The 27,469-nt window shown below is 33.8% G+C and overlaps 1 protein-coding gene across 9 annotated transcripts in view; it reads left to right on the plus strand.

The window, feature by feature from the left end:
- Window positions 1-27,469, plus strand: part of Ac78C (adenylyl cyclase 78C) — a 105,622-nt gene that overhangs the window by 39,926 nt on the left and 38,227 nt on the right. For all 9 annotated transcript variants that reach the window (XM_076124486.1, XM_076124454.1, XM_076124494.1 and 6 more), the window contains exon 2: window positions 22,247-22,323. In XM_076124486.1, coding sequence (XP_075980601.1) covers window positions 22,267-22,323 — 57 coding nt within the window. In that variant the 5' untranslated portion in view covers window positions 22,247-22,266. The remainder of the gene's footprint in view (window positions 1-22,246; window positions 22,324-27,469) is intronic.

Genomic DNA, 27,469 nt, shown 5'->3' on the forward strand with positions numbered 1-27,469 from the left:
GAACATAATTTGTGTTGAGATGAGTATTCATCAAGTTAAATAATATCCGCACTAGCTTTTGGCATTGACTTTGTCTGCTTGAAAAGATTTCCTGGGATATAAAGTATCCTATGTTAACCAAGGTTATAAACTATCTTTATACCAGACTAGCTGACCCGCGCAACTTCGCTTGCGTCACGTAAGAGAGAATGGGTCATAATTTTCCCCGTTTTTGTAACATTTTTCGTTACTACTCCGCTCCCAATGGTCGTAGCGTGATGATATATAGCCTATAGCCTTCCTCGAAAAATGGGCTATCTAACAGTGAAATAATTTTTCAAATCAGTAGTTCCTGAGATTAGCGCGTTCAAACAAACAAACTAACTCTTCAGCTTTATAATATTGAGAAAAGATATCATTCAAATCCCATCATTCGTTTGGCGTGATTACGTAACAAACAAATAAAGGAAAAACCGAGAAAAGTGCGTTATAAAAGTCTGTATGTCTCAGTAAATATACTGAGCATTCCCAGTATATATGAACATAGCGGTCGTACCGGACGTGTACGTCACTCACGCTTGTCCCTCTAATTACCGACCACTGATAAGCTGCTTTTTAGATAAACTAATGCCTGGCGCAGACGGATAACGGTACAAACAGCCTGCCTGTCTACTGCCCAGGTAGAAATGTGTATTATAATGTTGATATATGAGTGATTTGGTAAGAAAAAGCATGTATGTTTGTAAGAAACTTAAAGAGTTTCGATATGTAAAATTGACAGAGAGTTTCTTTGTTAGCAAATTCAGATTTTTATATACCTGCTAATTGTTTAATTTGGTCCCAAAAATGCTTGAAACATTGAGTGTACATTTTCTAACCTATGTGATAATCTTTTGGGACTTTTAGCTTGCCTAATAGTATCTGAAAGTGTTGGACATATTGTCGTTCATCTCGTATCCAAGGCTTTTATATTTTTGAAGATGTGATACAGTTTAAATATGAAATCAGTAGCACGATTCTTTACAATTGGAACCAATTGAGTATCGAAAGTTTGACATTCAGAATGTTCCGCCAAAATTGTTTCTACGACGCCCGCTGGAGGCGCTGAACCAATTTTCATACATTTTTATTCGACAGCTAGCCTGTTGTTGATTCTCGATAGGAATAGAGAATAGAGCTACAAGATTATATTCTCTCTATTAGAGAGGATTTTCACCATGTACAAAATTTGTAGTAAGCTACAAACCAAACGTTACACTGTCAAGTTCAAAAATGTACTTAATTGCTTACAGTCAAAAGTTCACAGTTATCATTCACAAAATTTCTACATACCCTGCTCTCCTCCCAGTTTTATCTAAATTTTAAAATAGTTTATCTCCATCACGATAGGGGCGGCAGTGTGTGATAATGATTAATGTGTTCAGAGCCGGTGATATCATCGTCAATCATTATCGACGGAGACACCTCGGCACAAAGAATATGCTGATGGAAATATATGGTAGTTACTATATGAGTTATTAAGTAAACTTTGACAAATAACGTCAATGAAATAAAGTTACTTGCGAAGTGTGTTTTTAGGGGTTTTTTGTTTTAAGTTGCATATTATCGTGATTGAAAATGGTTTCTTCCCGTTTAGAGAAATGTGGTGGGTGTAAATAAGTATATTTTTTATAGAATTCTTTATACCATTATTTGTAATATTAAAATTTGATCATTTGTTGTGATCATGGTACTTTATTAACTTACTTAATATTTTTCTTCCATTTTATAGCTACTTGTTGCTTTTGCCCATTAGAAATAAAAAATCGAATGTATTTTGGGATCGAGTGAAACAATAATAAAGATCTAAAATTAGTCTTATTTTAATCCCCAAACCAATTAACCTAATTGTAATTAGTACTTTACCTTTGATTTTTATGTTTTATACAGACCCTTAGTACTTAAAAATAATACTCATAATTTAATCATGACCTAAAAATACAAAGAACTCTTTACCCGTTAGGGTGCTTCCATAAATTACGTAAGGTGTTTTTTTTATTTTCTGTGATTAATCTTAATCGTATTACGATCACGCTTAGGATTAAATCTTAAGCACTACAGTACCATTATTTTTTATTGATTCTATAAAGAAAATGTGTGATTTTTTCCAGGACCCACCCTCTCTTCAACGTTAGATTAGATGAGATTTGACTATGCCCCCCCCCTTAAACACCTCACGTAATTTATGGCCGCCCCTTTTAAACCGTGATCTTATTTAATAACCTATTATTATTCTTTCACTTAAAACCAATTAAGGTGAAAAAACTTTCCGCGTTTAACCCTTGTTAAATTTATTGTTTATCTATACTAATATTATAAAGCTGAAGAGTTTGTTTGTTTGTTTGTTTGTTTGAACGCGCTAATCTCAGGAACTACTGGTCCGATTTGAAAAATTATTTCAGTGTTAGATAGCCCATTTATTGAAGAAGGCCATAGGCTATATATCATCACGCTACGATCAATAGGAGCAGAGTACCAGTAAAAAATGTTCCAAAAACGGGGAAAAATCTCACCCGTTCTCTCTTATATGACGCAAGCGAAGTTGCGCGGGTCAGCTAGTATGAAATAAAGGGTGGTTCGCACCGGTAATTGAGTGATGGTAGCCGCGTTGAAAGGGTTCAAGCACGATCCGTTTCATATTGTTTGCATTAGATGATTCAATTATTAGTTAGAACTAAGCCGGATTAAGCGAGAGTTTATTGAAAAGAGCTGATTATGACGGTTTAATGGGGATTATAAGGCATGTTATAGTAATGCTGGTATGCAGTAGATAAGTGCTATTTTCGTATGTTTTCATTTATATATCACGCGTCTTGTACCCGAAGGTGAAGGCAGCGGTGTATGAAACACACCCACGTTTCGCTATTAACAATGTTAATCCCATGTAAAAGGTGGTGAGCTCAGTGCAATATACCGGGGGAAACAAAATTTAGGGCGACTATTGAGAAATATTCTTACAATCACAAAATACCAATAGTACTTTTGCACGACCGGGGAATTGAATTCGAGACGACGCTACAAAGGCGCCGCGCCTTCGCTGGTCTGCATTAGGCCAAAATCTCCAGAATGCTAATAGTCGTAAAAAAAAATCACTGAAAAATAAAAGTAATTTTAGACATCGTATTTTCCATATAACTTGAAAGTAAGCTAAGTAATTTGTATTTACGTAATGACTTAGCTATTTTTCTTCTTCCATGGATAACAATAGCTTGGAAAAAGCTTCAATTGTTCACATAAAAGTGTTTTAGACGCAAGGTCTTCGAACTTACATAATGTTGTTTATATTCTACGGTAAAGTACAGTACATGGTTCATATCTTTGTGAGTCTGAATATAGCTACAAGCTACTGTTCAAAAGGCAAAAAAAATATTTATATAAAACGTAGGCAACCAATTCGGAGACAGCACGCGCCAAATCGGTTTGTATCTCTGAATATAGCAACATAAGCCGCTGTTCAAAAAGCGAAAAAAATATGACGAAGTCAAGTAGTGTGAGTATGTCACGTGACAAATATCTTTGTGTGTTTGAATATAGCATCCAAAGCTTTTGATTATAAATAAGTCGGGATTGAAATGCAAAAGATAGGTCAAACACGAGGCTTATAAAATAGATGCGAGGTGTATGGTCGCAGCGAGAAAGTAAAAAAGAGATTCAGTAGAGTCGTGGAGGTTACGGAGTGGTTTGTTGCTATGTTCACACACGTAAAGTAAAACGGCGGGTTCTATAGTTGTCTAGAAATAACACAAATACTGCCTCCATTTAGCGGTGTGATGGCACTTAGGTCGAGTGCTCACTACGACGACTATTGAGTGCTTTGATGTTACTGTGTGTGCTTGTAAGATAGTATAGTAAGTGTAAATGTAGCCTAAAATGTTGGGTCTGATAGCTGACGATTCATGTTGCTAACGTATTTCCTTGGTTGTGTAGGATGTTTTTTCTATGCTGGTATTTGTAAGGCCTGCCTTTTTGGTATTAAAGTTAGCTGGAATTATAATTTTAGCTTGTTTTATTTAGCTATTTTCTTCTATAGTTTTTTTCTTGCGAAGTGTTTTCTTGAGTTTCCAAATTGCTCTTGCACTTTTATTCCGGGAGAGAAGATTTTTACAGCAGTGGGACGGTATTTGATTGCCTTAGTTTTGGTAAACTATTTTACGATATGAAGTAAACGTCAATGTTTTCGTTTGACATTTGACATAAATCAACCTGTCTTCAGCGTCAAAAATGTCACAACATATTTGATGTCAATCTATAAAATGTCATACTAAAAATTTACGTCTAGTTGTCAAAAATTAAATTGTTTTGGGCCACAAATTAAACAATAAAATATAAAAAGACCTGTTGAAAGCCATAAAGCATTCTATAAAAGCAAATTCACAGAGTAATTACTATGAAGCAGTAGTTCAAGCCCTCGTATAAATCTCGCTAAGCCGTGGACCTTTCCTCGGCTTACACTGACATTTCACTTGATCCACCGTTACTCCGCGTATTTACAATACAGTAGAGGGACACTACTGACTTATGACGTCATAAACCTTGTTAAATGGCCGCCCATATGGGTAGTTTTCTTGGTTTATCTGTTTTTGTCATCGTTTTAATAAGTAATGGAGATGATATTTGTTTTTTTTTATTGTTGCATAAGTTCTGTAGGTTATCATTTTAGCAATAACCAACAGAGTAATTCCTGAAATTATATTATATTTAGTTATACTTGTATTATTTTGTTCTGTTCGCTGACACACAAATTTGTTCTCAGTTGTAGTCAATCAACACTCATATTCGAATTTTCGAAAGGTTTTTTTAAAATACTTTCTATAATTATGTTGGAGAGAACAATATTCTTCTAGCAAGACCCCATAACCTATATCTATACTAATATTATAAAACTGAAGAATTTGTTTGTTTGTTTGAACGCGCTAATCTCAGGAACTACAGGTCCGATCTGCAATATTTTTTCACTGTTAGATAGCCCATTTTTTGAGGAAGGCTTTATATCATCACGCTACGACTAAAAGAAGCAGAGTACCAGTAAAAAATGTTACAAAAGCGTGGAAAATTATGACCCATTCTCTCTTATGTGACGCAAGCGAAGTTGCGTGGGTCAGCTAGTAAAAATATATAACTGGGACCGAAACTCCTGCATAAAGAAATAATCATGAATTATGACGTCACGGTTGTTCCACAATACTAAAAAAGACAGTATTCATGATTTATTTCTTAACGCACACATTCATAGTTTTATGTGTGCGTATCTTGAATAAGTCCTTATCATTTTTACGATGACTTAGAAATAAAACTGAGCTATCCGGCAGTTCGTATTATTGCGGTAATAAACTAAATTATAGTTGTTTAATGTTATGAGGAAGGAGAATATTGTGATTGTCTCTATGTTTGCAAATTGAGGTTATTTTGGATTGTTTCGATTCGATTTGTAGAACGAAATGTTTTGTTTATTTGTGCTTGAATATTTTTAACCTCCGACGCAAAAAAGGTGTGTTATAAGTTTGACATGTCTGTTTGTCTTTCTATCTGTAAGTGGCTTCACAACTCCCGAACGAAAGCAGTAATTACAGCAGATCAACGGGCGTATCATGTATATATGTTGACACCTAGTGTATGTTAAATGGATGATGACTATTCAGCACAATGCTGCTTTGACGCAACGTGTTAGTCACTTGAATCTAAGGAAGAAAACAATGTACAGCATAGTGGCTTTCAAATAGTTGTCAACTGATACGTAATAACCACCTGGATGGTTTATCAAACACAATATAGTAAAGAAGATTTTCCTATTACTGTTTGAATATTTTTATTTTAGTCTAGTGTTTGGTATAAAAAAATTACTAGTATTTGCGTTCACCTTCGGATAGAAAATAATGATTTATCATGTGTAAAGTTCCAAAGAGGAATTCCAAGTCAGCAATTTTATATTGAGGTATTTAAACCGGCTCTGCTTTTTTGTGGTGAGTTTTAAGTCTTCTACGAACTAGGGTTTTGAAATAAAGACGATTTCAATAACATTTTTGAAATAGAAAGGAATCAATGTGGCATTTCTTTCGAATTTGATACACCTACATGCTTCGCTGTATATTTTAAAAGATTTCGCAGAAATATTATGTGTCTAAATACTGAGAAATTTTCGTTGAAATACCTTGCGAAACTGCTACATTCAAGAAAACTACAAAGATATCTAACTTCATGAAATTCTAAAATAAATTCTCAGTATACAACTGTCGAATCATCCTTATCTAAATTAGAACTATATTTAATAACAGCTTTTACATAAATAATTATAGTTTATTGAATACTCTCGCCGTGATTATCAAGCGCTAAAATTAGCTCCTAATAAATTAGTTTCGTATTTTCGATATTATTTTAAGTGTACCTTCAAAAGGAAAATTTTCAAATAACTATTCAAACAGTACTTGGAATAGTTGAGATCAAAGCCAAATGGAAATTCATAATAACATTTCAATTTATATAAAGAACCCTCTAACTTTTTCTGACTGAAAGTAAAAATGTTTGAAAATTGCTCGTAGAGTTTGCTACGAGATGTGCTACGATGTTCGTAGATGTTCTACGAGTTGTCTACGGAGGGAAAGTTGAAAGTAAATAGTTAGTCTTTGTGGTTCATTTGTGATATTGTACTTCTTTGTGCATTTTGTATGTAATTTATTGCAAAGAACGTTGCCTTTTTACATTGTGGCTGGTTATAATAAATTTCAATTACATACTAAAATTTTAAATTTATTTTGCTTTCTGGTTAAAAATTACGTCTGTAGCAGCCGATAGTGTGTGTGCTGTGTATTACTAAGTTCCTAGAAAATTTTCATTGACAGTCAAGTCAATTTTCAACATATGTATATTGAAAAATCTAATGGCATAATAAAATTTGACTCTGGACTCGAAAACAATACCACACGATGATCGATACGAACAAAATAACGCAATCCGAACTTTCCCACTTAATTACAAAATAGTTTATACTATAAAGCTTGGTCAAGAACCTTCTGACCCGTAAGTCAGCTGTCGTGAAGGTACAGACGACTGAAACGACGCGACGTCACCGGTACGCTTGGGACATAGCTATTACGTGATGGCACGTAACTTGCATATACAAACAATTGTAGTTACAGTATATTTACTTAGTTGAATGTTAGTTTAACTTAGCTTAATGTTGTAGACAACTTTAAGGTTTTAGGTTTAAAAAGTATACTGAAGTAAGAAAATAATTTAAGTAGTTCTATACAAAAGTAATTATTTTTTCACAAAATTCTTTTGGAATTATGTTTTTTCCAAGTCTGAACCTACTGCAATTCTACTACATGCAAAAGTAAATAATATGCTTTTGCTCTAGGCCTACATAGTCAAAGCAGAGAGATAGCCGTATTAAATATTTCATTATAAAAAAAAATAGTTGCACTATGTATGTTTCGTATTGCTGAGATCTTTAAACTGGACAACGAATGTTGATGCAGTTTTTTATAGATAGAGTAGCTCAAGACCTAGCTTTGTGTGTAAAAATTGTTTGTAAAATTACTTTTTAAACCAGGCAATGCCGGGGCGGATCTCTAGTGTTGCAACGCAATTAATTGTGTTACACTTGAATCACCATCCCATGTGCATTGCATGCGTTTAACCATAGTTTAAACAAACATAGTAAGCTTAACAGTGGGCACAGTAAATACTCGTACATAAGCTAAAGCTGTCGGTCATTGACCCGTGACGTCACTGCACTCTCCTGTCTACACACTTGGACGTTATTAGTTTATCTGAACACTCATTGTACTTACTGTTAAGTACTATTAAAGGTTGAACAACGTGTTTTATGTTGAGGAAAGGTCTAGGGAAAATTCCGAGGTTCACGGAATAGCTACTAGCTACTAACCATGACTCTTTTCTTTACTTAGATATTATGTCACTTTAAATATTGTACAATCGACTCAGTAACGCAATTCTCTACAGTCAGTACTATTGAGTAAGAGTTTGACATATAAAATGAACTGCGAAAATAGTTCCTGCAGCGCCCGCTTGATGTGCTGATTAGATTTTTATACATCATTTCCCGATAGCTAACCGGTTGTCAATAGTTGATAGTGGTAGAGACTAGTGCTACTGTACTGTAGTTCAATTGTGGATGCATGATAGATAGGAACTTTCGAATTTTGGACATCATGCAGTAAGACACCGACCAAATTGCGGAAACAGCTGTTACCGCCGCGGCCACAGCATTAAGGTCATCATGCTGTCCAAATGAGGATCCCTTCAACAACTATCATAAAAAGCCCTTTGGTTATGGCGTGCAAGGTTTTCGTATCATTTTTCTTGTCACTACAAAATATTGTGAATTTTATTCCACTTATCTATTAATTATCTCTGAGGAATGCAGAACGAGTTGCTCCTCGAATCCGACACGCGTAAGCATTACTTTCAATAATGTTTTCAACATAATCGAGCTGAAATCAGAATCCTTTGAGCGTTCATCACGCCGTGTCCCTTTGACCCACAGTTGGGACATCAAACAGTGTGTAATTATATCGGAATGTGCTTCACTTAACATGGGAAAATCATTTCGTTACATTTTAAATATAAATATACTTACGTGTTGTTTGAAAGGAGACAAAACACGAGGAACTTGTTATGACATTGTTTCAAAAAAATTGTTGAACATGAGAAAAGCTATATTTTAAGATTGTAGAATAGGGATATTGAATACCAGTTAAATCAACTGCTTTTTATGAAATGTTAAAAACACTTTATAATATAGAAATACGACACCGTCTCAGTGTCTTATTTTCGTTGGATTCAGATGTTTAAGTCTGTAATCTTTTAATTTAATATATATGCACTTATATTTCATAATTACAGCAATATTTACGAATATATTGACATAGCAGTTTAACCGTTTTTCGTTTACTGAGTCAACTATTATTTTCCTTGGTTGTATAATCTTTGAATCCATTATGTACAGAGATGATCACGATGAACACAAAAGTTTGTAAAGACTGCTTAAACCTTCAATGGGATGGATCTATTGTTCTTAATAGGATTATAACAAAAGTCGACAGAGACAGTTGGATTAATATTTATACTTTTTATACCGGGAAATCAGTCAATCAACCCGCCAGCCGCGAAACTTGCATACAAGGTTCTCTACTAAGTTGTTGGATCATAAAGTATCAATAAAATGAGCTGTGACCTGAAGTGTGGGTAAATCATAGTCACTGTGTAAAATAAAATTACATGTAAATGTCGAAGCATTCATATTAAAATGATTATACTCTTCAGGGGAATTGTATCGTAATAGTATTCATAGTTATTTATAGATCATCATCGTCTTCTGCTATTTTAAATGCAATAACCTATTTTAAATATTAGTCATACAGCTGCCTTTGTGGCGCCGTCAGTGGTGTCTCCAACTGTTAATCATGAGGTCTAGGGTTAGATTTTCGGGTCGGGCAAAGTACTATTGGTCGTTTGTAATTTATATTAGGATATTTCTCAATAGTAGCCTGGAATTTTGTAACGTACCCTGTAAACAGCAATTCACTCGCCCCCTTTTACATAGGCTAACGAACTAATATTTTAATGGTCCAACGTGGGTGAATTTCATACTCTTCTGCTAAGAACTTCAGGTAAAACAGACGTGATAATCTTTATATATATAATTCTTCTGTAAGTGTGTATGTTACTGAACTTCTCTTAAACGACTGGACCGATTTTGATGAAATTTTTTGTCTGTTTTCAAGGGGATCTGAGAATGGTTTAGAATCACAATTTTGTCCGCTGGACAATGTTTTATTTATTTTATTTTTATGGCAAAACAACGTGTAACGGTCAGCTAGTATAATATATTATCTATATACGCATATTTGTGTGTAAAGCACATTTCCTACAATATTAATGTAACGTTATTTATGTACATGTCTGTGTGTGACAAATTGACATCGAAACACAAACGACATGTGAGAAATTAGGAATAAATATGACTTTGACATTGTTGCTGAATAATTCAATTACTTTTTTTATATGCAGTGAAAATTATTATTTGTTGTTTGACACATGTAAAGTATGTTAATATATTGAAATATTACACTGGTCACCATCAAAGGGAGTTTATAAAAAATAGTATATTTTAGAAGGTATTAACATCTTGATTAAATTCGTACTGTTATTAAAAATTATACGACAAACCAAATATGCTCTACTTGACCCGAGGATCTAGGCCAGGTTTCCATAATCTCCAGTCTGTATGTTCTGCATTCAGAACCTTTAAGTTAGTTTGCTAAATAGCATAAATGGATAATTATACTACCTGACTCGCGCAACTTCACTTGCGACGAAGAAGTCAGAATGGGTCAAAATTTTCCCTGTTTTTGTAACATTTCTTACTGGTACTCTGCTCCTATTGGTCGTAACGTGTGATATATAGCCTTTAACCTTTCTCAATAAATAGGCTATCTGACACTGAAAGAATTGTTCAAATCGGACCCATAGTTCCTGAGATTAGCGCGTTCGAACAAATAAACTCTTCAGCTCTATAATATTAGTAAAGAGGAATGGCTTTGAAAGCTAAAATAATATGTATAACTCCGAAAACAAAACAAACACATATAATAGAAAAAGGATTATGACCAGATCACAATGACTGACAGTCCCTAATCGAATTCAATTATGTTATTCACAATATTATTTGTGGTATGTCAGGAAATGTATAAATACTTGGTTAAATACAATACAAGTAATTACATAATTTATTGGTTTTAACCATGTATTTATATTCTAAAGACAATGATATGTGTATAAATGTGTATATGTATGCCTCATTATGTGATAGGTAACTGTACCTACTCTATTATATGCTCAGTCAGCCTGCGACCACGGCCAGTGCAACCTGCGCCGAAACGTCAGGCCTTCAAAGGTACAATGCGTGTTCGCATTAATTCTCTCGAAAATTTAAAAGTATCGTTTTCTACTGTCAATACTATCGACTAGACAAAAAAAATTGTTCCAGTGGAATACGCTAGGGGCGCTGTTTGGGTTTTCAAAATAAAATTGTCGGTAGTCGTTGTTGGAAAAAAATATTTTCACTGTTTTCGTTCATCCGAACTTGTCATCATTATAGCTTTTGAATTACATAAAACAATGGTAAAAATACCTTGTTTTTTTGTCATAGTATAATTGAGTGTATAGTGTAGGTACAGTCCAAATGTTATAGTTGTTACAGTAATGATATATCGATGGCAATGTTTTCCTTGTTGATATCCTGTTACAATGAAATACAAGGTAAATAACGATAAAAAGTTTTACGATTAGTTTTTATACAGTAATTAGCTGACCCGCGCAGCTCTGCTGACGCTTTTTTGTCTTTATTTAATACCGCGCATTTTCAAATTTATTCACCTTTCACACCTTCTCTGGACTTCCACAAATAATTCTAGACCAAAATTAGCCAAACCGGTCTAGCCGTTCATGAGTTTTAGCGAGACTAACGAACGAGCAGTAGTGTATAATTGGTGAAAGACTGTGAAAAATGATGAAACTTGTATCCGTAAAGTGTTCATTCAAAATATGAGATGCCATGGCAATTTCTTTTTGTAAATAATGTTGAAATCAAAATATAAAAAAAATAATTATAAAAGACGTATGCTTTTTGATAGTCACTCATTAGATTTAAAGTTTGTTTCTAAATATAGCAGTGTCTACATCCTACTTTAAATTCTGCGTGTCTAAATTGACCGACATGTACATTGTACGTAAAGGTCAAAGGACTTTGTTAATATGTAAATCGCAGGCCAGTTAATCCCAACTGAGAACTATTAGTGGGTAGTTCAAATATTTGTTCAGTGGGAGAATTAAATTCACGTCAATGATAGAAACGAGCAAACTGATGACTACCTTTACCTTACCTAACATCTATATTGTATTAGTTACATTACTATTTATGGTATGGTTAATGGTTAACCAAATATAACAGTTGTTAAAGTCGCTTGAAGGCCTATATGACATGTCCAATCGTTAACATAGGCGACAACTTAGTCCGACTATTGACATGTGCAGCACGGAGAAATTTGGCTAAACGCAACCCCTTTTGGAATCAAAGCTCTGGATATTATGGAATGTCTGCGGTAGAGACAGTCTACCTCACTGATCATTTTCTAACCAGTCTAACCTAAACGTCTCTTATCGTCGTTTAATTTCTTTTTATTTTGGCAGTTTTGACATTTTGATGTCATTGTCTAGAAAATCGAAAAACGAAATAGAAATTTGTCTCTCCTGAAAAGTTGCTAAAAATTGCTTACGTGGTAATAGAACATGTTATGCGTGTGCGAAACTGATAAACTCAGATAGCAACTAGTATTCTACTAAGCGGTAAATAAGTCAATCATTGAGCAGCAATATATTTTTCAATTCTTCATGAGTAATGATAGATGTTGCCTCCTGGCGCGCGACTAATCGTCAAATGGGTGAGCGCCAGCCGCCCGCAGCGACGCGACACGACTAATTGTCGCGCGACTGACGCCCGCCTCACTTGTTACCAACGATTACGATAATTAATATAATTGGAGGAAAATTTCGTACTGTAGGTCACATTCGGAGAATTTTGATGTTATATTGAATAGAGTACCTAAACCATTGATAACTATATATTACCTCTTAAATGGAAGGTATATTACTACCTATTTCGGGACCAAATACGAATTCTAAGATTTGTATGATGGTCGCTTTACATCAAATTTGTAGTAACAATGATCACTTAAACGTATAAAATGCATGACTTTGTCATAAACAAATTAAAACAAAAAAGTATGATTTTAACAAGAACATATAATAATATATCGGACTAGATGACTAGGTAATAGTCTTGAGTTTGTAGCAGTAATATTTTTATTATATGTATTTTTTGCATAATTAAATATTATTCACCGCCTTTTTTGGCATCTTATCACAAATGCTGGTTACGAAACCTTATATAATAATGTACATATTATATATATAGGTATATAAGACACGTGTATATAAAGTAATGGCGGGTAGAGTCTAGACGCTTGCGTGTTAATTGCGCGTAATGAGAGGAAGGATCATTATAACGGGATGCCCGGCCACATCCCGCGAGGGAGACACTCACCAACTGACGCTACGGTGAATGTGTTCGAGCTGTTTTGGAAAAGGGTTTTTTAAATTTATGCAAAATACACTTGTGTTTTGTGAAAATATGTTCCAGTATTTTAAAAAAACCTTTAGAAGTGTTTTTACAAACGCTATCGCCTGAATTGTGTTGTTTTCTAGACCTCTAGAGGTCCTTGCAAATTTTAAATGCTTATGCTTCTCTGTTGTGAAGAACTAAACATTAAAATAGCCAACACTCACTGTGACTCGAAAATCATACTTTAGCAAACATAAATGTATTATTTGTTAACTAATAAACTGGGTAAGGAGCTTAAATTACCTTTTGTAATGGACAAGTATCAACGTTAGATGTGAGTTAGTCCCAAACAAAATAATGGCTTATGACGTTATAATACAGCATTCCAAAAAACGAAACAATTTTTTAGAAAGATAAAGGAAGTAGGTACCTAATTTGACTAGTATACTCTTATATCGATTAACACGAAATAAAAAGAGTATGAGAAGGTTTTTTTCTACAATCTTACGACCTTTCGTTCTCTAACAAAATCAATAGGGGGCTAAGAAAATATAGAGCGTGACACCCAGTGAGTTTGGCAAAGTTAAACTGTCCCGCGGAGATTAATCACAAGTAAATTGGACTAGTTAGGAACAATATATTTAGTTTCCTTGGTAAAACGGGTGACTAAACACTTTATTCTTTAGTTAACTTACTGTTTTATGTATTTACTAGCTGACCCGCGCAACTTCGCTTGCGTCACGTAAGAGAGAATCTATACTAATCTATACTAATATTATAAAGCTGAAGAGTTTGTTTGTTTGTTTGTTTGAACGCGCTAATCTCAGGAACTACTGGTCCGATTTGAAAAATTCTTTCAGTGTTAGACAGCCCATTTATCGAGGAAGGCTATAGGCTATATATCATCACGCTATCGGCCGGCCTTCACTTAATGTGTTCCTATTTCAAACGATATGTCATTTGTCACGAATACAAGATGGCGGCCATAGACAATAGACTCGCGTTGATTGCTATTTGAACAGGCGACATGTTTGATACTTATCTGTTAATTGTTGTAATTAAGATGTTAGCGGGCTATTTATTGAGTCGTTTTATTTTTATCTATTAATTTATTTGATTGTTGATTTGATATTTTGCAAACATGAAATTGAAAGCATTGAGAAATTTTAATATATATAAGCTTTTTAGAGAACATTTACTGTACTTAGTAGAGATAAAAGCAAGACTAGTAGAGTTTGAGGTGCCAACCAAAAAGTTCGGTAAGCTAAGGTCAAAAACAAAATTAAGAAAAATTAATAATCTCGAAATTTCAAAATCTTATTTTGCGCCAATAAACAAAGGATGGTTGACGAAGCTATCTTACCTATACGTAATTTTTTTTTGTTTCTAGATACTCTATTACAAGACTTTTACTTGATCATTTTTCAGAAAAAAAAGCTAAATGACCAATTATTTTTCACGACATGTCTTTCTCTGCCCATCGTGCCTACGGGCAACTCTTCCAAGTACCACTAAGTACAATGTTTTAATGGCTACATGTAGGTACGGCTGGTACATTTATAGTCAATGAATACCCAATTACTCGGCACTAACAATAAATTCAACAACTACTTCGGCTAATTAATTGATACGTTGAGGTGAGTTGTAAAACTTTAACTGCCTGCTGTAATACTTTTAATTTATTTTCGTTCTAGCTTAATAGGTTTTCTTTGAAACGAGAAAGTCTGTCAATAGGTTTTTATTTATTTATTCCCTGTTGACTCTTGCAGAATTAATTTACTATTTAAGTTTGATGAATTACATTTAACTGCCTCTGTGACCTGTGGGAAAGTTTACACGTCTGCTGATCATGGTTCCGATTTTCAGGTCAAGTAAATTGGGCATTTACAAATTTCAGAATATTCTCAGTAGTAGCCCGGAGTTTGCTAACGTGTCGTGTACAAGGCTCACCCATGTGTCATTAAACTAGCAAATAGCGAAACGCGAGTCCATTTAATATCCTTCAACTTTAATTTTCGGGTCATCATTTACCTAATTAAGGAATAACGGGAGATGCAGGGTTGGTCGAGCCTCTTTCTTTGAAAAAATCTTTAAATGCCTATATTGTAGAAACTAATATTACAAAACAAGTCACAGTCATCCAAATATAGCTAGAAACTTGGCAACAAGTTCCAATATCACATAATTACTTCGTTACATTAATATTCTATAGTATCTCTTCATTTCTACAGTTAATTCAATAAGTTATGTCCTTTATAACCACAAAACCAGATGACTTTTAGCCATCAGAAACTTTTTAATGTATAATTTAGAACGTGCTTTCAAACAAGTCGACTAAGGCCGCAACGTCACGTCGCGTAAATCGTAAATTTTGTACAGATAATCGCAAAAGTACTTGAATACTGATTAAATGAGAAGATTAGAAGTTAATACAGCTATTTATCTCATAATCCAAAACAATGCCGTCCTTTACATTAGCCAATTTTTTTTTTTTAAAAGGTGCTTACTGTCTATATTTGATATTTAATAGAATACGGGAATTAACGCGAACACGCATTTTATCTGAGACCACGGCGAGTGCAACCTTCGTCGAAACGTTTGGCATTTTAACATTAAACAGGCAACGAGAGAGTATATATTAAAAGTCTATATTTGATTCCTGGTTTTTAACTATCTCATGCGCATATATTTTCTTTAATCGGTTTAGCGGTTTAGCCTTGAAAGTATGACAAACAGACAGACTTTTACATGCAGAATATTAACGGGGATGAAAGGTCAGTTTTACCTATTCCAAAATGGCGAGCAAACCACATGCATGGTAGATATGTGTTTTTAATAAAAATATATTCACTTTAATGAACACGTGTTTTAAGATTGCATTAGTTCAGTGACTTTTCTGTCTGACTGTACCTTTCACACTTTATTATTTTTCGCGAGAAAATATTTTCATAATGTGAACTTATCGTGTTTTCTCCCGTGTCAATGAATATGTGTACGTGCATGATAAAATAAACAGATTGTAAAATATGTTTTATGAAAGAATTCTGATTAAATGGATTTTCAGGCACGTTAGTTCTTTGATCGAACGTCTAATCAAACTGAAAATGAAATTGTTTTTCGAGTAAAGAGTGTATTGCTTTTAATAATAAAATCTGTGCAAATACAACCATTTTTTAACAATAAAAATTAAGTCATAATAAACCTGTAATAGTTTCGATGCTGCAAATTAAAAAGATGTTAACGACTACAGCTACTAGCTTCGCGCTAAGACCAGGGAATTCACTTCATACAGCCATAAAGTCTCGGCTAGAATACCTTTATATCGTTTCTTAATTGGCGCTGCTCATAAAAGAGCTCTACCGTCTCGAACTGAGTAGTTCTTACTCTAATAAGTACTAGTTTTTTTCGCAGACCTAGTAACTAACCTAAGCTTCAAAGAAATACCTTTAAATCCCTATTTTGCGTACTCGTGACTATCAAACTTAAAAATTTTCTGCCTCATTTATTTAGTCTTTAAAAAGTCTCACGTCGTGATCAGACGGTAAGTTTACAGCAGTACTCGCAAAAAATGAGGAAACTATTTTTTATCCAAGGACGGGAATAAATAACGTTAAAGGAAAATGCAGGTTAATGACCCGTTGCCACTGTGCCACGAGGCGAAGTACACTAAAGTTGACTCCAGAAAGTTGGTACTTTCCAAGGAGGTTGAACTATAGTAATCCTTCCATTTGTTATGATTTCATACGATTTCAATTGACTTTACTGGCCAATTTCGTTTTGTAGTAAAAATATTCAAGTTTATTTTGCGAAATTATTTCAAAAAAATACTTTTTTAACATGCGCTTGGATTAAATTCAAAAGAGTAACACGATCTCATTTCTATGCCCTTATTAACTTTCAATAAAAAGATAAGAAATCCATAAGTTCAACAAACATTAGATCAATCATCTCGGGGTTAAACCATAGACTAGATTCTATATTAATGTCAGTGATTTGTAACGGTCGCGATAAAAGATTATTATGAACTCATAGCAATATTTTACGAGGTCGTATCGTAGTATTGGATAAACAGACGAGCCCGTAAATATATCAAAGTAACTATGCCAATATTATTACAATGGCGGACGGTAGCCGCTTTATGACCGAGGAGAATTTAAAGACTTGTACTTATTGTGTTATGTTGAAGAATTTATTGTTACGGATAGAGTTATAATACTATATTAGCAAAGATATTGAATATAATCTTTCTGTGCCGCGGTCGGTAGTGAATCCGACTACTGAGCATGAGGTTTCAGGTTCGATGCCCAGATCGGGCAAAGTAATATTGGTACTATTCTAATTTATATGTATATTTCTCAAAAGTAGCCTGGAGTAGGTAACGTTAAATGGCAATAGGCTCGCCAAATATTTGAATGCGAAAAAATTCTATATTCCATATAATTATACCTCAGCCTATGCCTTCATATATAATAAGCGTAATGTTATGTATGACGTTTGTAACGTATTTGAAACATAACCGATTTTTCTATAGGAAGAAAAATAACAAGAAATTACCTATCACAAATGTGCCTTAGCCTTATTAATACAGCGATACAGTGTCACCAATTTAATCTCTTTTCTTTCGTGTAGCTATTCGTCAACGTAGTAACAAAGTTGTTTCGCCCAAAAGCCTTTGAGATGGCTTAGCGTCTGTTATCAACCGAGCCAGACATACCTTTCTTTAACGTGGCCTCCGTAACACACTGAAATAGCCCCGAGCGGCTACTCGTCTATTGAATGAACGCCACTAATTAAGTCACCTAATCGTTTATCGTCCGATGATCGCAACTGTGCAGTGGGCGATTTCTTGTTATCGACTTCCAGCTAACTTTCAACAAAATTTGTATGAAAGAAATTTTATCAGTGCCCGTATTGGTGCCGTAAGAAGTAGTTTTTAATTTTTAAGTAAATTTTGAATGTCAGAATCACAATACTCGATAGTACCGACTTATTGTAGAGAACTGTATTATTATTATATGCTATTGTTATATTGAAGACAGAGATACTAGGGGACAATAGTCCTACGACATATCTGGCGACATAGCGGGACGTATGTCCGTAGCGCCCCGAGCGAAGCATAGCAGGTATGCTGAGTGAAGTTTGACAACGTCGCGCGACTTCATGCGACGTCGCGGGCGACATTAGTCCCAGGACATTTGTTTGTTTAGCTTCAATATTTGATATAGGTTTATGGTATACATCTAAAAACATCAAAATGAGAATAAATATATTCATATATGCATACCTACGTAATAAACAATATATATTACGTCCTTTTTGCATCTAGTAAAACGTTTTCCTGATCGCGCTAAGAGTTTTTTGGGTCACTTGATAACATAGTAAACTACTATATTCATTACTTGCTCTGTACGTGAACGTGTTACCTGCTACTTAAGTAGCCAGACATATTGACTGGAACTTTATTTTTATACATTAAATCATTTATTCATATACCGGACCTACAATATGAATACTACCGGTACTGATACACATGATAATGATATTAAGGGCGAATTTCCGGCCAGTTCAGAAGGTAGAGCCAGTGAAAGCTGAAAAACTGATGGCTACTCTTATCAATAGCCAATTGGGTTTTTACAATTTTTCTATTACAACTCATTGGTTATAGTAGGTAGCTACCACAACTATTTTCGAATACGATTCCATAATTTTAGAAGTTTTCATACATGTCCTTACCTCTCTTTAGGTAGAAGACACGGATAAAGCAATGGGGCAGTAAAATTATTTATATTTGCTATTACCAAAATTACAGAAAACATTGTATAACTAAGCTGGAATTTCCTCCGAATATTCTTTCTTTTTTCATCGAAATCAGTGTTCACTGTACCTTCAAAATTAGGGTTACTTACGTAACGTAATTCCTTAAATTATTTACGTATTCGCCCTGAGTTCGCAAGGTACGAGTAAATATTGAGACGACTCGAAATAAGTTCGTTATACGTATGTACTGTTTGTGCCTTCATGTTGTACATTTACCGAGATTTTCCGACTTTATACAGGGATGATTATGAGTATTTAAATGTCTATTACTTAAAGTTGATTATATTTTTAATCAAGTCCCAGGATCGCATATTATAATATCCAGTATGACAGCTACAACCTCTTTGTAACACCTCACTCATTAGGAGACCCTTCATCAGCAGTAGGTAAAGTATTAACGAGTAATTTTTTTAACAAAAATATATTCATCTATATGGCTTACCTTATTGAGCAGAACTTTTTAGCTAAACTAGCAAGCGTACGAGCTAATATCGTAAGAAAATGAGCGCTTATAAATATTATATTCCTCTAAATTATAAATAAAAATAAAATAAAAATAAAAAAGCCTTTTTATTCCCAGATAGAAAAAATACATGCAGATATAAATAATTACAGTTTTGTAGGTAAGATATTTTAGAACTGATGTTATCAGAGAAAAGTTATAACAAAATAAGTTAGCAAATGTTCTATTTGTTCAAAATATATCAAAATACCTCTTTACAATAAAATATATTCCTCTAAATTACCAAAACTTTTTTGGTATTCAAGACTGGAATCATAATATGCTATGCATCAAACGACTACATTTGTAGGAATATTATTGCATTCTGATCACAACTGATTTACATATGGATGCAAATCCGATAATACGAACTGATAGTATTGAAATATGTACAGAATGAAATAAAAATATAATTTCCTTGCAAGGGGCTGATTGGACAATAATTATATTATTCATACACTTCTGCTTGCTTCTGATAAAACTGGCCTTACTGCGTAAGTAACCTGATTATTTCCGTATTTAGAACAAAAAATGGATAATACACACATAAAATAACGCTTTTCCCCCATAAGGGTAGGCAGGGATCAGAGAACATTTTGTGTTACCTACAAACTACAAAGCTTAATAATAATATTTCATTGAAACTGGCCAACGCTGCAGGACTTTATCGATAGTGCACAGGTACACTACACTCTCTATTCCCTCACTCTAATAGTCCGGTGGGACGGATAACCGACACGACCCGTGAAAGGTCAGGCACAGGAGCTAATTAATATTGATCATACGAAGTGTATTTTATGGATGTAAATGTATTCGACATGAAATACATACATACATGCAAAAACTAGTCCGTATGTTGTTTTCATTACGAATATGGGGCATGATCGAAGGTCGCGACTACGATAAAACAACATTATTTGCGCGCTCCCATCTTTGTCTTGCGTCATTCGGATATAAATAATAACTGAAATATTTGCATATCAGATATTTTACTGAAATAGTATCTTGTAAAGATTATCCTCGTAATCTTGATGCATTTGTGCTGCGTATTTCTGAAGTGATGCGTAATGCAGTTTGGTCATTTAAGAAACGATTTCAATGCATTACAAAATTAAATTAAGGCATCATATACTCAACCATTTTCGTTCAAAAGATAAATGTGTAAAAGCATGCTAAGGTAAGGCAAAGAATCGATAGCTTGATAAGAAATACACACAACCTTATATATTGACCATATTGACCATAATATAATGAGCTCAAATTAAGCTACGTAATTAAAGAGAGGCATAAGGTAACTGAAACATAAATTGACAGAAATAGATCACACAGATTGTAGTACGCCTTTATCTTGAAGAAAACAGGACATTTGACAAAATTTATTTAAACCTTTCAAACATCCTATAAAAACGGTTATCGATAAACGCTCATCACTATTTCGATTCAAGAGTGCTAACGAGAATACCATCCTACGGTTCCCCGGCTGTTTGCATATGTATGATCAGTGCCTCAGTCAACTAGAAGTAGTCGCTACCTGTCTATGCCGCTCTATAGTCTATGCCATGAATATGCACGACGCTATTCGATTTTAACGAGTTTTGTTATAAAATTCTTGGCGGGTTTATTGATTTTAATATACATGATGGAGCTAAAGGATTTTTTTGTTTACTTTCTGTTATTAATGCTCCATTTTGCTAACGTTTCCATTAACTGTACTGTACACAAGTTTATTATGTATCTCCTAACTAAAATGATTTGTCATAAAAGTGATGGTTACCCGGTTTGCTTAGTCTTTATAATTGCTGACACATCAATCATCCGTACCTGGCCCCTAAAAAGGTTAAGAGCCCCGCCTCCGTAGATAGGTGTTGATGGTTAATTTGAGCATTGTTCAAATGAAAGCATTATTATATACCATAATATACGTATCTTTGACGATCGATACCATTAGTCTGAAGCTTGAAAGTTTGACGACTAATCTTACCGAAGGGCATGGTGTGACAACTCAGGTAACTGGTTTGTGGAGGTTCGATAGGCAGTAGTTCCACGTAAAATACTTGTATTCCGAAGCCGACTTCAACACAGTTTGTAGTAGAAAGACTGAGGTGATAATGAAATCGGACCTTGTACAACAATTGTTATAGAATTGTCTTCTATGCCATCGCCCTTTACTTATTTTGATAACATTCGGCTTTCATTAGAATAAAACTAAAAACTAAAAGTTGTAAAATATATTAAAACTACATTTTACTATCTAAAGAACACTAGTCGATGTCGTCGTAACTTAAAAGAGGTTAAAAGCTCTTAATTTTTAAACGCTGACTTGGAAGAACGCCCTCTATCGCTACAAGAACTAAACTTTTTTGCTTTTTTGTTAAAAACTTACAAAGGCTATCTATAGCAATACGATTTTTCTATACGTAACTTTTCACATCTTATCTCTAAATCAATGATGAATTACATCTACGATAGCCGATGAAGTTTAAGACCGTTTTCAAAAATCTGTCTACAGTTAAAGATAAGGTTTAACTATAATTTATTAATACTTTCGCAGATCCTTATCTTTTCATACTATGTTTCAATTTAAACTCCTAGGTTGTCATAATATATCGTCTATTAATCAGTCAGTTCACTGTTTTGTAAAGTATCATGTCAAACATGCGGCTAAAAAGTAGTCTAAGTGGTCCCGTACAGCATTTTTAGTAATATGTAGAAAAGGGAAGATGTTTTGACAGACAAGTTAAAAATTTTAATTTGTTGTGTTGCAGGTCGCAACTGGTTGGAGACGATGGTAGAACTACCATCGACTGTCGGGGAGGACGACGAACACTGGACCACCACTAATGTAAGTTTTATAAAATGCAGTTCTACACTACCTCATTAAAAAATACACTAGTAGACAAATCGAAGCTAATCAGACCGAGTTACCTTGCTGGTGACATAGCTCGACTTATGTCCGTAGTGACAAGTGATTCTATATAAAAATGAAACATTATTTCCCTTGGTCACGCCATCACGCAAGAACGGCTGGACCGATTTTACTATTTTTTTTTATAATAGGTAATCCTTGAAGTACTAGGATGGTTCTCACAGAGAAAAAAATTCAAACAATAAAAGAAAAGGAATAGTCGACTATTAGGCGGTCCTAATTTCGCTGGATCAGCTAGTAAGAATATAATTATTGTCAGTAGTTTCGAGTATCGATAGTTTGGCATTTAAAGTGTACTGAAAAATTTTGTTCTTATATTTGATAGCGGCACTGATATTTTTTTCGTTGAATACTTATCTATAGTTAGCCGGTTTTCGACATTTAACAGTGGTAGTATATTCCGCTACTGTATACTCTTAAACTTTACTTTTAGTTAACTACACTCTCAATACATTAACTAACTAATATAATAGACCTATACGATATAAGTTTTCTCAGTTTGTGTGATAGAGTGTGTTACATTTGCTCACAGCGTGTGACCACTTAGGCTTTTGCCAAACTTCTTGCCTAAAATGCCTTTGGCAATTTGTATCAAACGTTTTTATTTCTTGGAGACATTAATTTGTCATAATATAGTCATACGACTAGCCTTTAGACATTGCATAATTTGGTATTGGTTGTAAAATCTATATACATGTATTTAAAAGTATGTTTATCAGTTATCTGGTTACCTTAATACAAGCTCTCCTTAATTTGAAATCAGACTGTTTTTAAGATTTATTCCACATATCTTTTTACTTCAAGCGCAGCACAGGTTAGAAATATTCGCACCAATATCGTCGCTTTAACCTAAATTGATGTTTAATAACTATCAAGTAATAGTCTGTGTGACAAAGTGTTCGTTCGGCCATTAAATAGAGTTGCCTCACCGCTTTGGTGCCACAGCCAATCGTGATAATACTCTTCTATTACCTAGCGTTTAGTTAGGCATAGCTTTAATACGTTTATGTATTATCTATGCTAATATGGTGAATTTTCGACGTTGAATTTTTATAAACTATTAAGAACATAATATATTGGTTGTTATTTAGTGCTGTTGTACAAATACGTATGAATAAATTTCTCTATAAATGTATAACTATACCGGTGAATTAACTAATTAGTTGCAAAATAAGCTGAAAAAATAATTATTAAAAGTTAAACTTAACTAGCTTTACCTAGCTAAGTTTAAAAAGTAGGATTAGAAATGTGTGTTGAATTAGCTAGATCACAAATAATTTTATTTTAGAAAACAATTCAATAGCACATGTAGGTATAAAACAAAAGATTTTAAATTTTAAATACAACATTGAAAAACATAAGCATACTTTTAAAATAAAGATGACGATCGAATGTAATTTAAAACTAAAACGTTCCAAAATTAAATTGCGCGCGATCGCAATTTCTTAAAAAGTACATGGCATAAAGTTATCTTGTTTTTCTTTTTAAACGTGTAACAGTTTATGACAGCTTTGTTGAGAAAAAAAGTAAGTTTCTAACTTTTAAGTTAGATTACATATTTCTCTTCTGTTCGTGAAATGTAATAATAATTGTATATCAAAAAAATATTATAATGCTAAATAACAAAATATATTTTTGATTATTTTATCGTATAGTAAGTAAGTTGACCTTAGTATCAAAGTTGTTCAAGTTCCTTTGACATGACTTAACGACTGTTAACTTAAAAGACCACCAGCACCGATTTTTTACCTGCCCTCCAAAGCACGGAGTCGCTTAGACCATATACCACTATGCGATCACCCATTTATGGAATGACCGCGCTAACAGTTTTTTAACCCACAGTTTCCTTACCTATCGGTGAGGGCCTCAAAGGAAAATGATTAGTGAGAATACAGAGTAAACAAAACTGTGAATTTTATAGTCTATTCCCAGTTTTCCAGTGAGCGGGAAAATGGTGGCGCGGTGTCGCTATTCATTAGAAAACTATCGCGAAGTTTATAATTCAATACGCTTTGTTTGTTCTTGTTCTCTTCACTATTCATAATGTAAGAGTTGCAAAGGTTTATTATGCTAGACCGAGACAGTTTTATTGAAACACTCGCATTTGTAGTAGATAATGATGATAATAATTAAATCTTTAGCTGCATTTACAGTTCCATATCGTGTAGAAATTGACTAACGAATGATGAACGATAGAAACCTAACTTAGAAACAAAAGAAAAAACATATTTCAGGAATGAAAATCATATTTTGTAACGCTTTGAAAGACCGGTATTTTGAACCCTGCAAATGACAAGATGCAAGGTAAACGTGTTAAAGAACAACATGCATAAAATAGCACTTTCACTGGACAAACTTTAGTCTATATATTTCGGTAACTAAACGAGTAAATTAATATATTAAAGCATGAATTAATTAGTATGCAAGGTTTTCTTATCATGTCTATCTTTCATAAACTAGAAAAGATGTACGTCTAAGTTGATCATTTTACTAAAACAAGCTAAAACGTTACACATATAATTTGATCTATCACATGTCTCACGAAACGTGCTCGCCGTCTCATATGATACCTGGTATAATATATATTTATGAAGATAATTTGTTGACGAATATTCTAGGACATATGAGCAAAGGAGTTTTAGCATACATATTTAGTTTCAAGGGAGTAAATACTGTACATATGTTAACAAATATCTTATTGTCGCTATATTGGTAGTTATTCTTGTAGAGCATCACGTAGGGTTATTTGTATTAGTATCTGAACATATGCTCTCAGTAAATGTGAGTGCAAATGTACTGTTTTCGCCGTAGTTCTTGTAAAGGGTTAATTTTACCAAATGTTCCGAATGTTAGTGATACCTTGCTTGTGGGTGTGGTATGTACCGATGTATTTAGTTTAATTTTCCGATCAAAGTGAAATAATAAAGGCAAATTGATATATAATTAAGTACGCCTATATCCCAGATTCCTGTACCATTAATAAGTATCCCCATCACTGCAAAGTATCCTTCAAAATATCTTAATAGACTTCTAACAGGATTCTTAACTAAAAGGATTCTCAAGGATGGTTGACGTCAAGCGGTCAATTGTAAAAAAAATCTGCCATATCCCTTGGCAGCATGTTTTTGAGATAGAAATCATGCTATTACGACCCCACTTAATTTGGAACAAGGACAAAACAAAGAAGATTACAGTTTAATCACCTTCAAAATGCTCTTACTATTGCAAAGTGTACATACATTTTCAAAATAAATTACTAATACTAATATCCCCACAGAAATAGAGAAGCAAGCAAACAATCTACCAGATCCATTTCAATAAAAACAAGCAAGTCAGTTAAAAGTATTTAACTAGTAAACACATCGCTGCAGCGAGACTGACCGGCGCCATATTTATTTGTCTATGCCCGTGTTAGAGCTGTCCTTGCGCATAATGAGTTTCCTCTATATTTACTCTGGTACCTGTGTATATCAAAGGCGAAAACTCATACCTATGTTGTATGCCATTTAGAAACTTAATTGCTTAGTTGTGTTCTAGGTAACGCATTTTGATATTGTTACATTTTATGATAAGGCTTTACTCGTGGTCAGTGTTGCTGAAATATGAATTAGTTTTGTTCTGAGAAATTCAAAATAGGAAAAAATATTAGAGTAATAAGCACGAGTATTTGTTTTGAGCTTGGTTGTCAATTAATCCATCTTAATATGTATGTAGAAATATAAAAGTACGTTTATCAGTTTTTTGGTAACCATAGTACAAGCTCTGCTTAGTTTGGAATCAAATGACCGAGTGAGTTGTTTAATGATATTTATCTGAGCGTCAATAATGATGATTGACTAATATTACCTACGTATTTGGCATTTATGATAGGAATATTACAATTTTTAAGAACAATTTTTCCTAAGCGTTATCATCGAGATATATGTATATTTTCTTAGTTGCCGAAAGAAAATTGTACGTTTCCACCGCTATTCTCTTGTATTCTCATAATACAAAATGTCGACTACACTATTCCGCAGCAGGAGTAAAACATACCTAGCAATGTAACATCACTAATAAGGAGGTTTTTAAGGAGCTGCATCATTAAAATCTTTCACTTCTACGTTACATTTTCTACAAGCAAGCTCTTAGGCTTTTCTTTCACTTTTTTGCGGTACATACGACGACAAGTTGACTTAAAAGCTGCAACAAACTACTATTTGAGAAAAGTATACTTTTCACAATTTATCTTAGGATAGATGCTATTTATCCTGTAACAATTGGTTATTTATTTACCCTTTTAAAATTGTCGAAATGATAAACAGTAACAGGAAATCTTTGCTAATACAGTCATTTATAAATTTATTTGTTCGATTAATATCCATAAAAATAAATACGAGTCTTGACATAATTATCTGATGTTAAAAATATATAATTTAACGATTTTCAGCGACTTTACAAAAAGCTTACCATAAAAACTTCCACAATAATCACGTTTTTACTTGATATCAAACTCAGTCCGAATACTTACTTTACTAGACAAAGTAAAACGTTGCTCACGTCTAAGGTCCTTCCCAAAAGGCCTAGGCTAGTTACCATAGCAACAGATTAAAACAGAATGTCAGCAAGCTAGATGAATCAGTTTCAGACATACTTAAATCGCGACATTCTTACACGATACACTTGATTCCATCCTAGCATATTGGCCCAATTGTTTAGGGTTTGACCTAAAGCTTTATGCCGACTTTTTTCGACGATAAAACTAAAGTATACTCTTTAATTATAGTTTTGTAAATTAAATTAAGGAATTGTAATAGCCGGGTAGTATAAGATGTTGCCTCCCACGCAATTGGTTGATGGTTCATAGCCAAGACTTAGGTATTGATGACTTTTCAAAGTTACCACTGTCGTAGAATTAATTTATCACTTGTTAAAATTGACTAGTTATTTCGTGTTATTTGCGTTTTATAATCATGGCTGATCCGAACGAAAGTACAGATAAGTATCTTACGTACTAATAATGCAAAGCACCAGAATCATAGTTATGAATTCTGTCCAAACCTTCATGACAACAAGCCAGCCC

The sequence above is a fragment of the Anticarsia gemmatalis genome, chromosome 2 (genome assembly GCF_050436995.1).
Source record: "Anticarsia gemmatalis isolate Benzon Research Colony breed Stoneville strain chromosome 2, ilAntGemm2 primary, whole genome shotgun sequence".
Lineage (NCBI taxonomy): Eukaryota > Metazoa > Arthropoda > Insecta > Lepidoptera > Erebidae > Anticarsia > Anticarsia gemmatalis.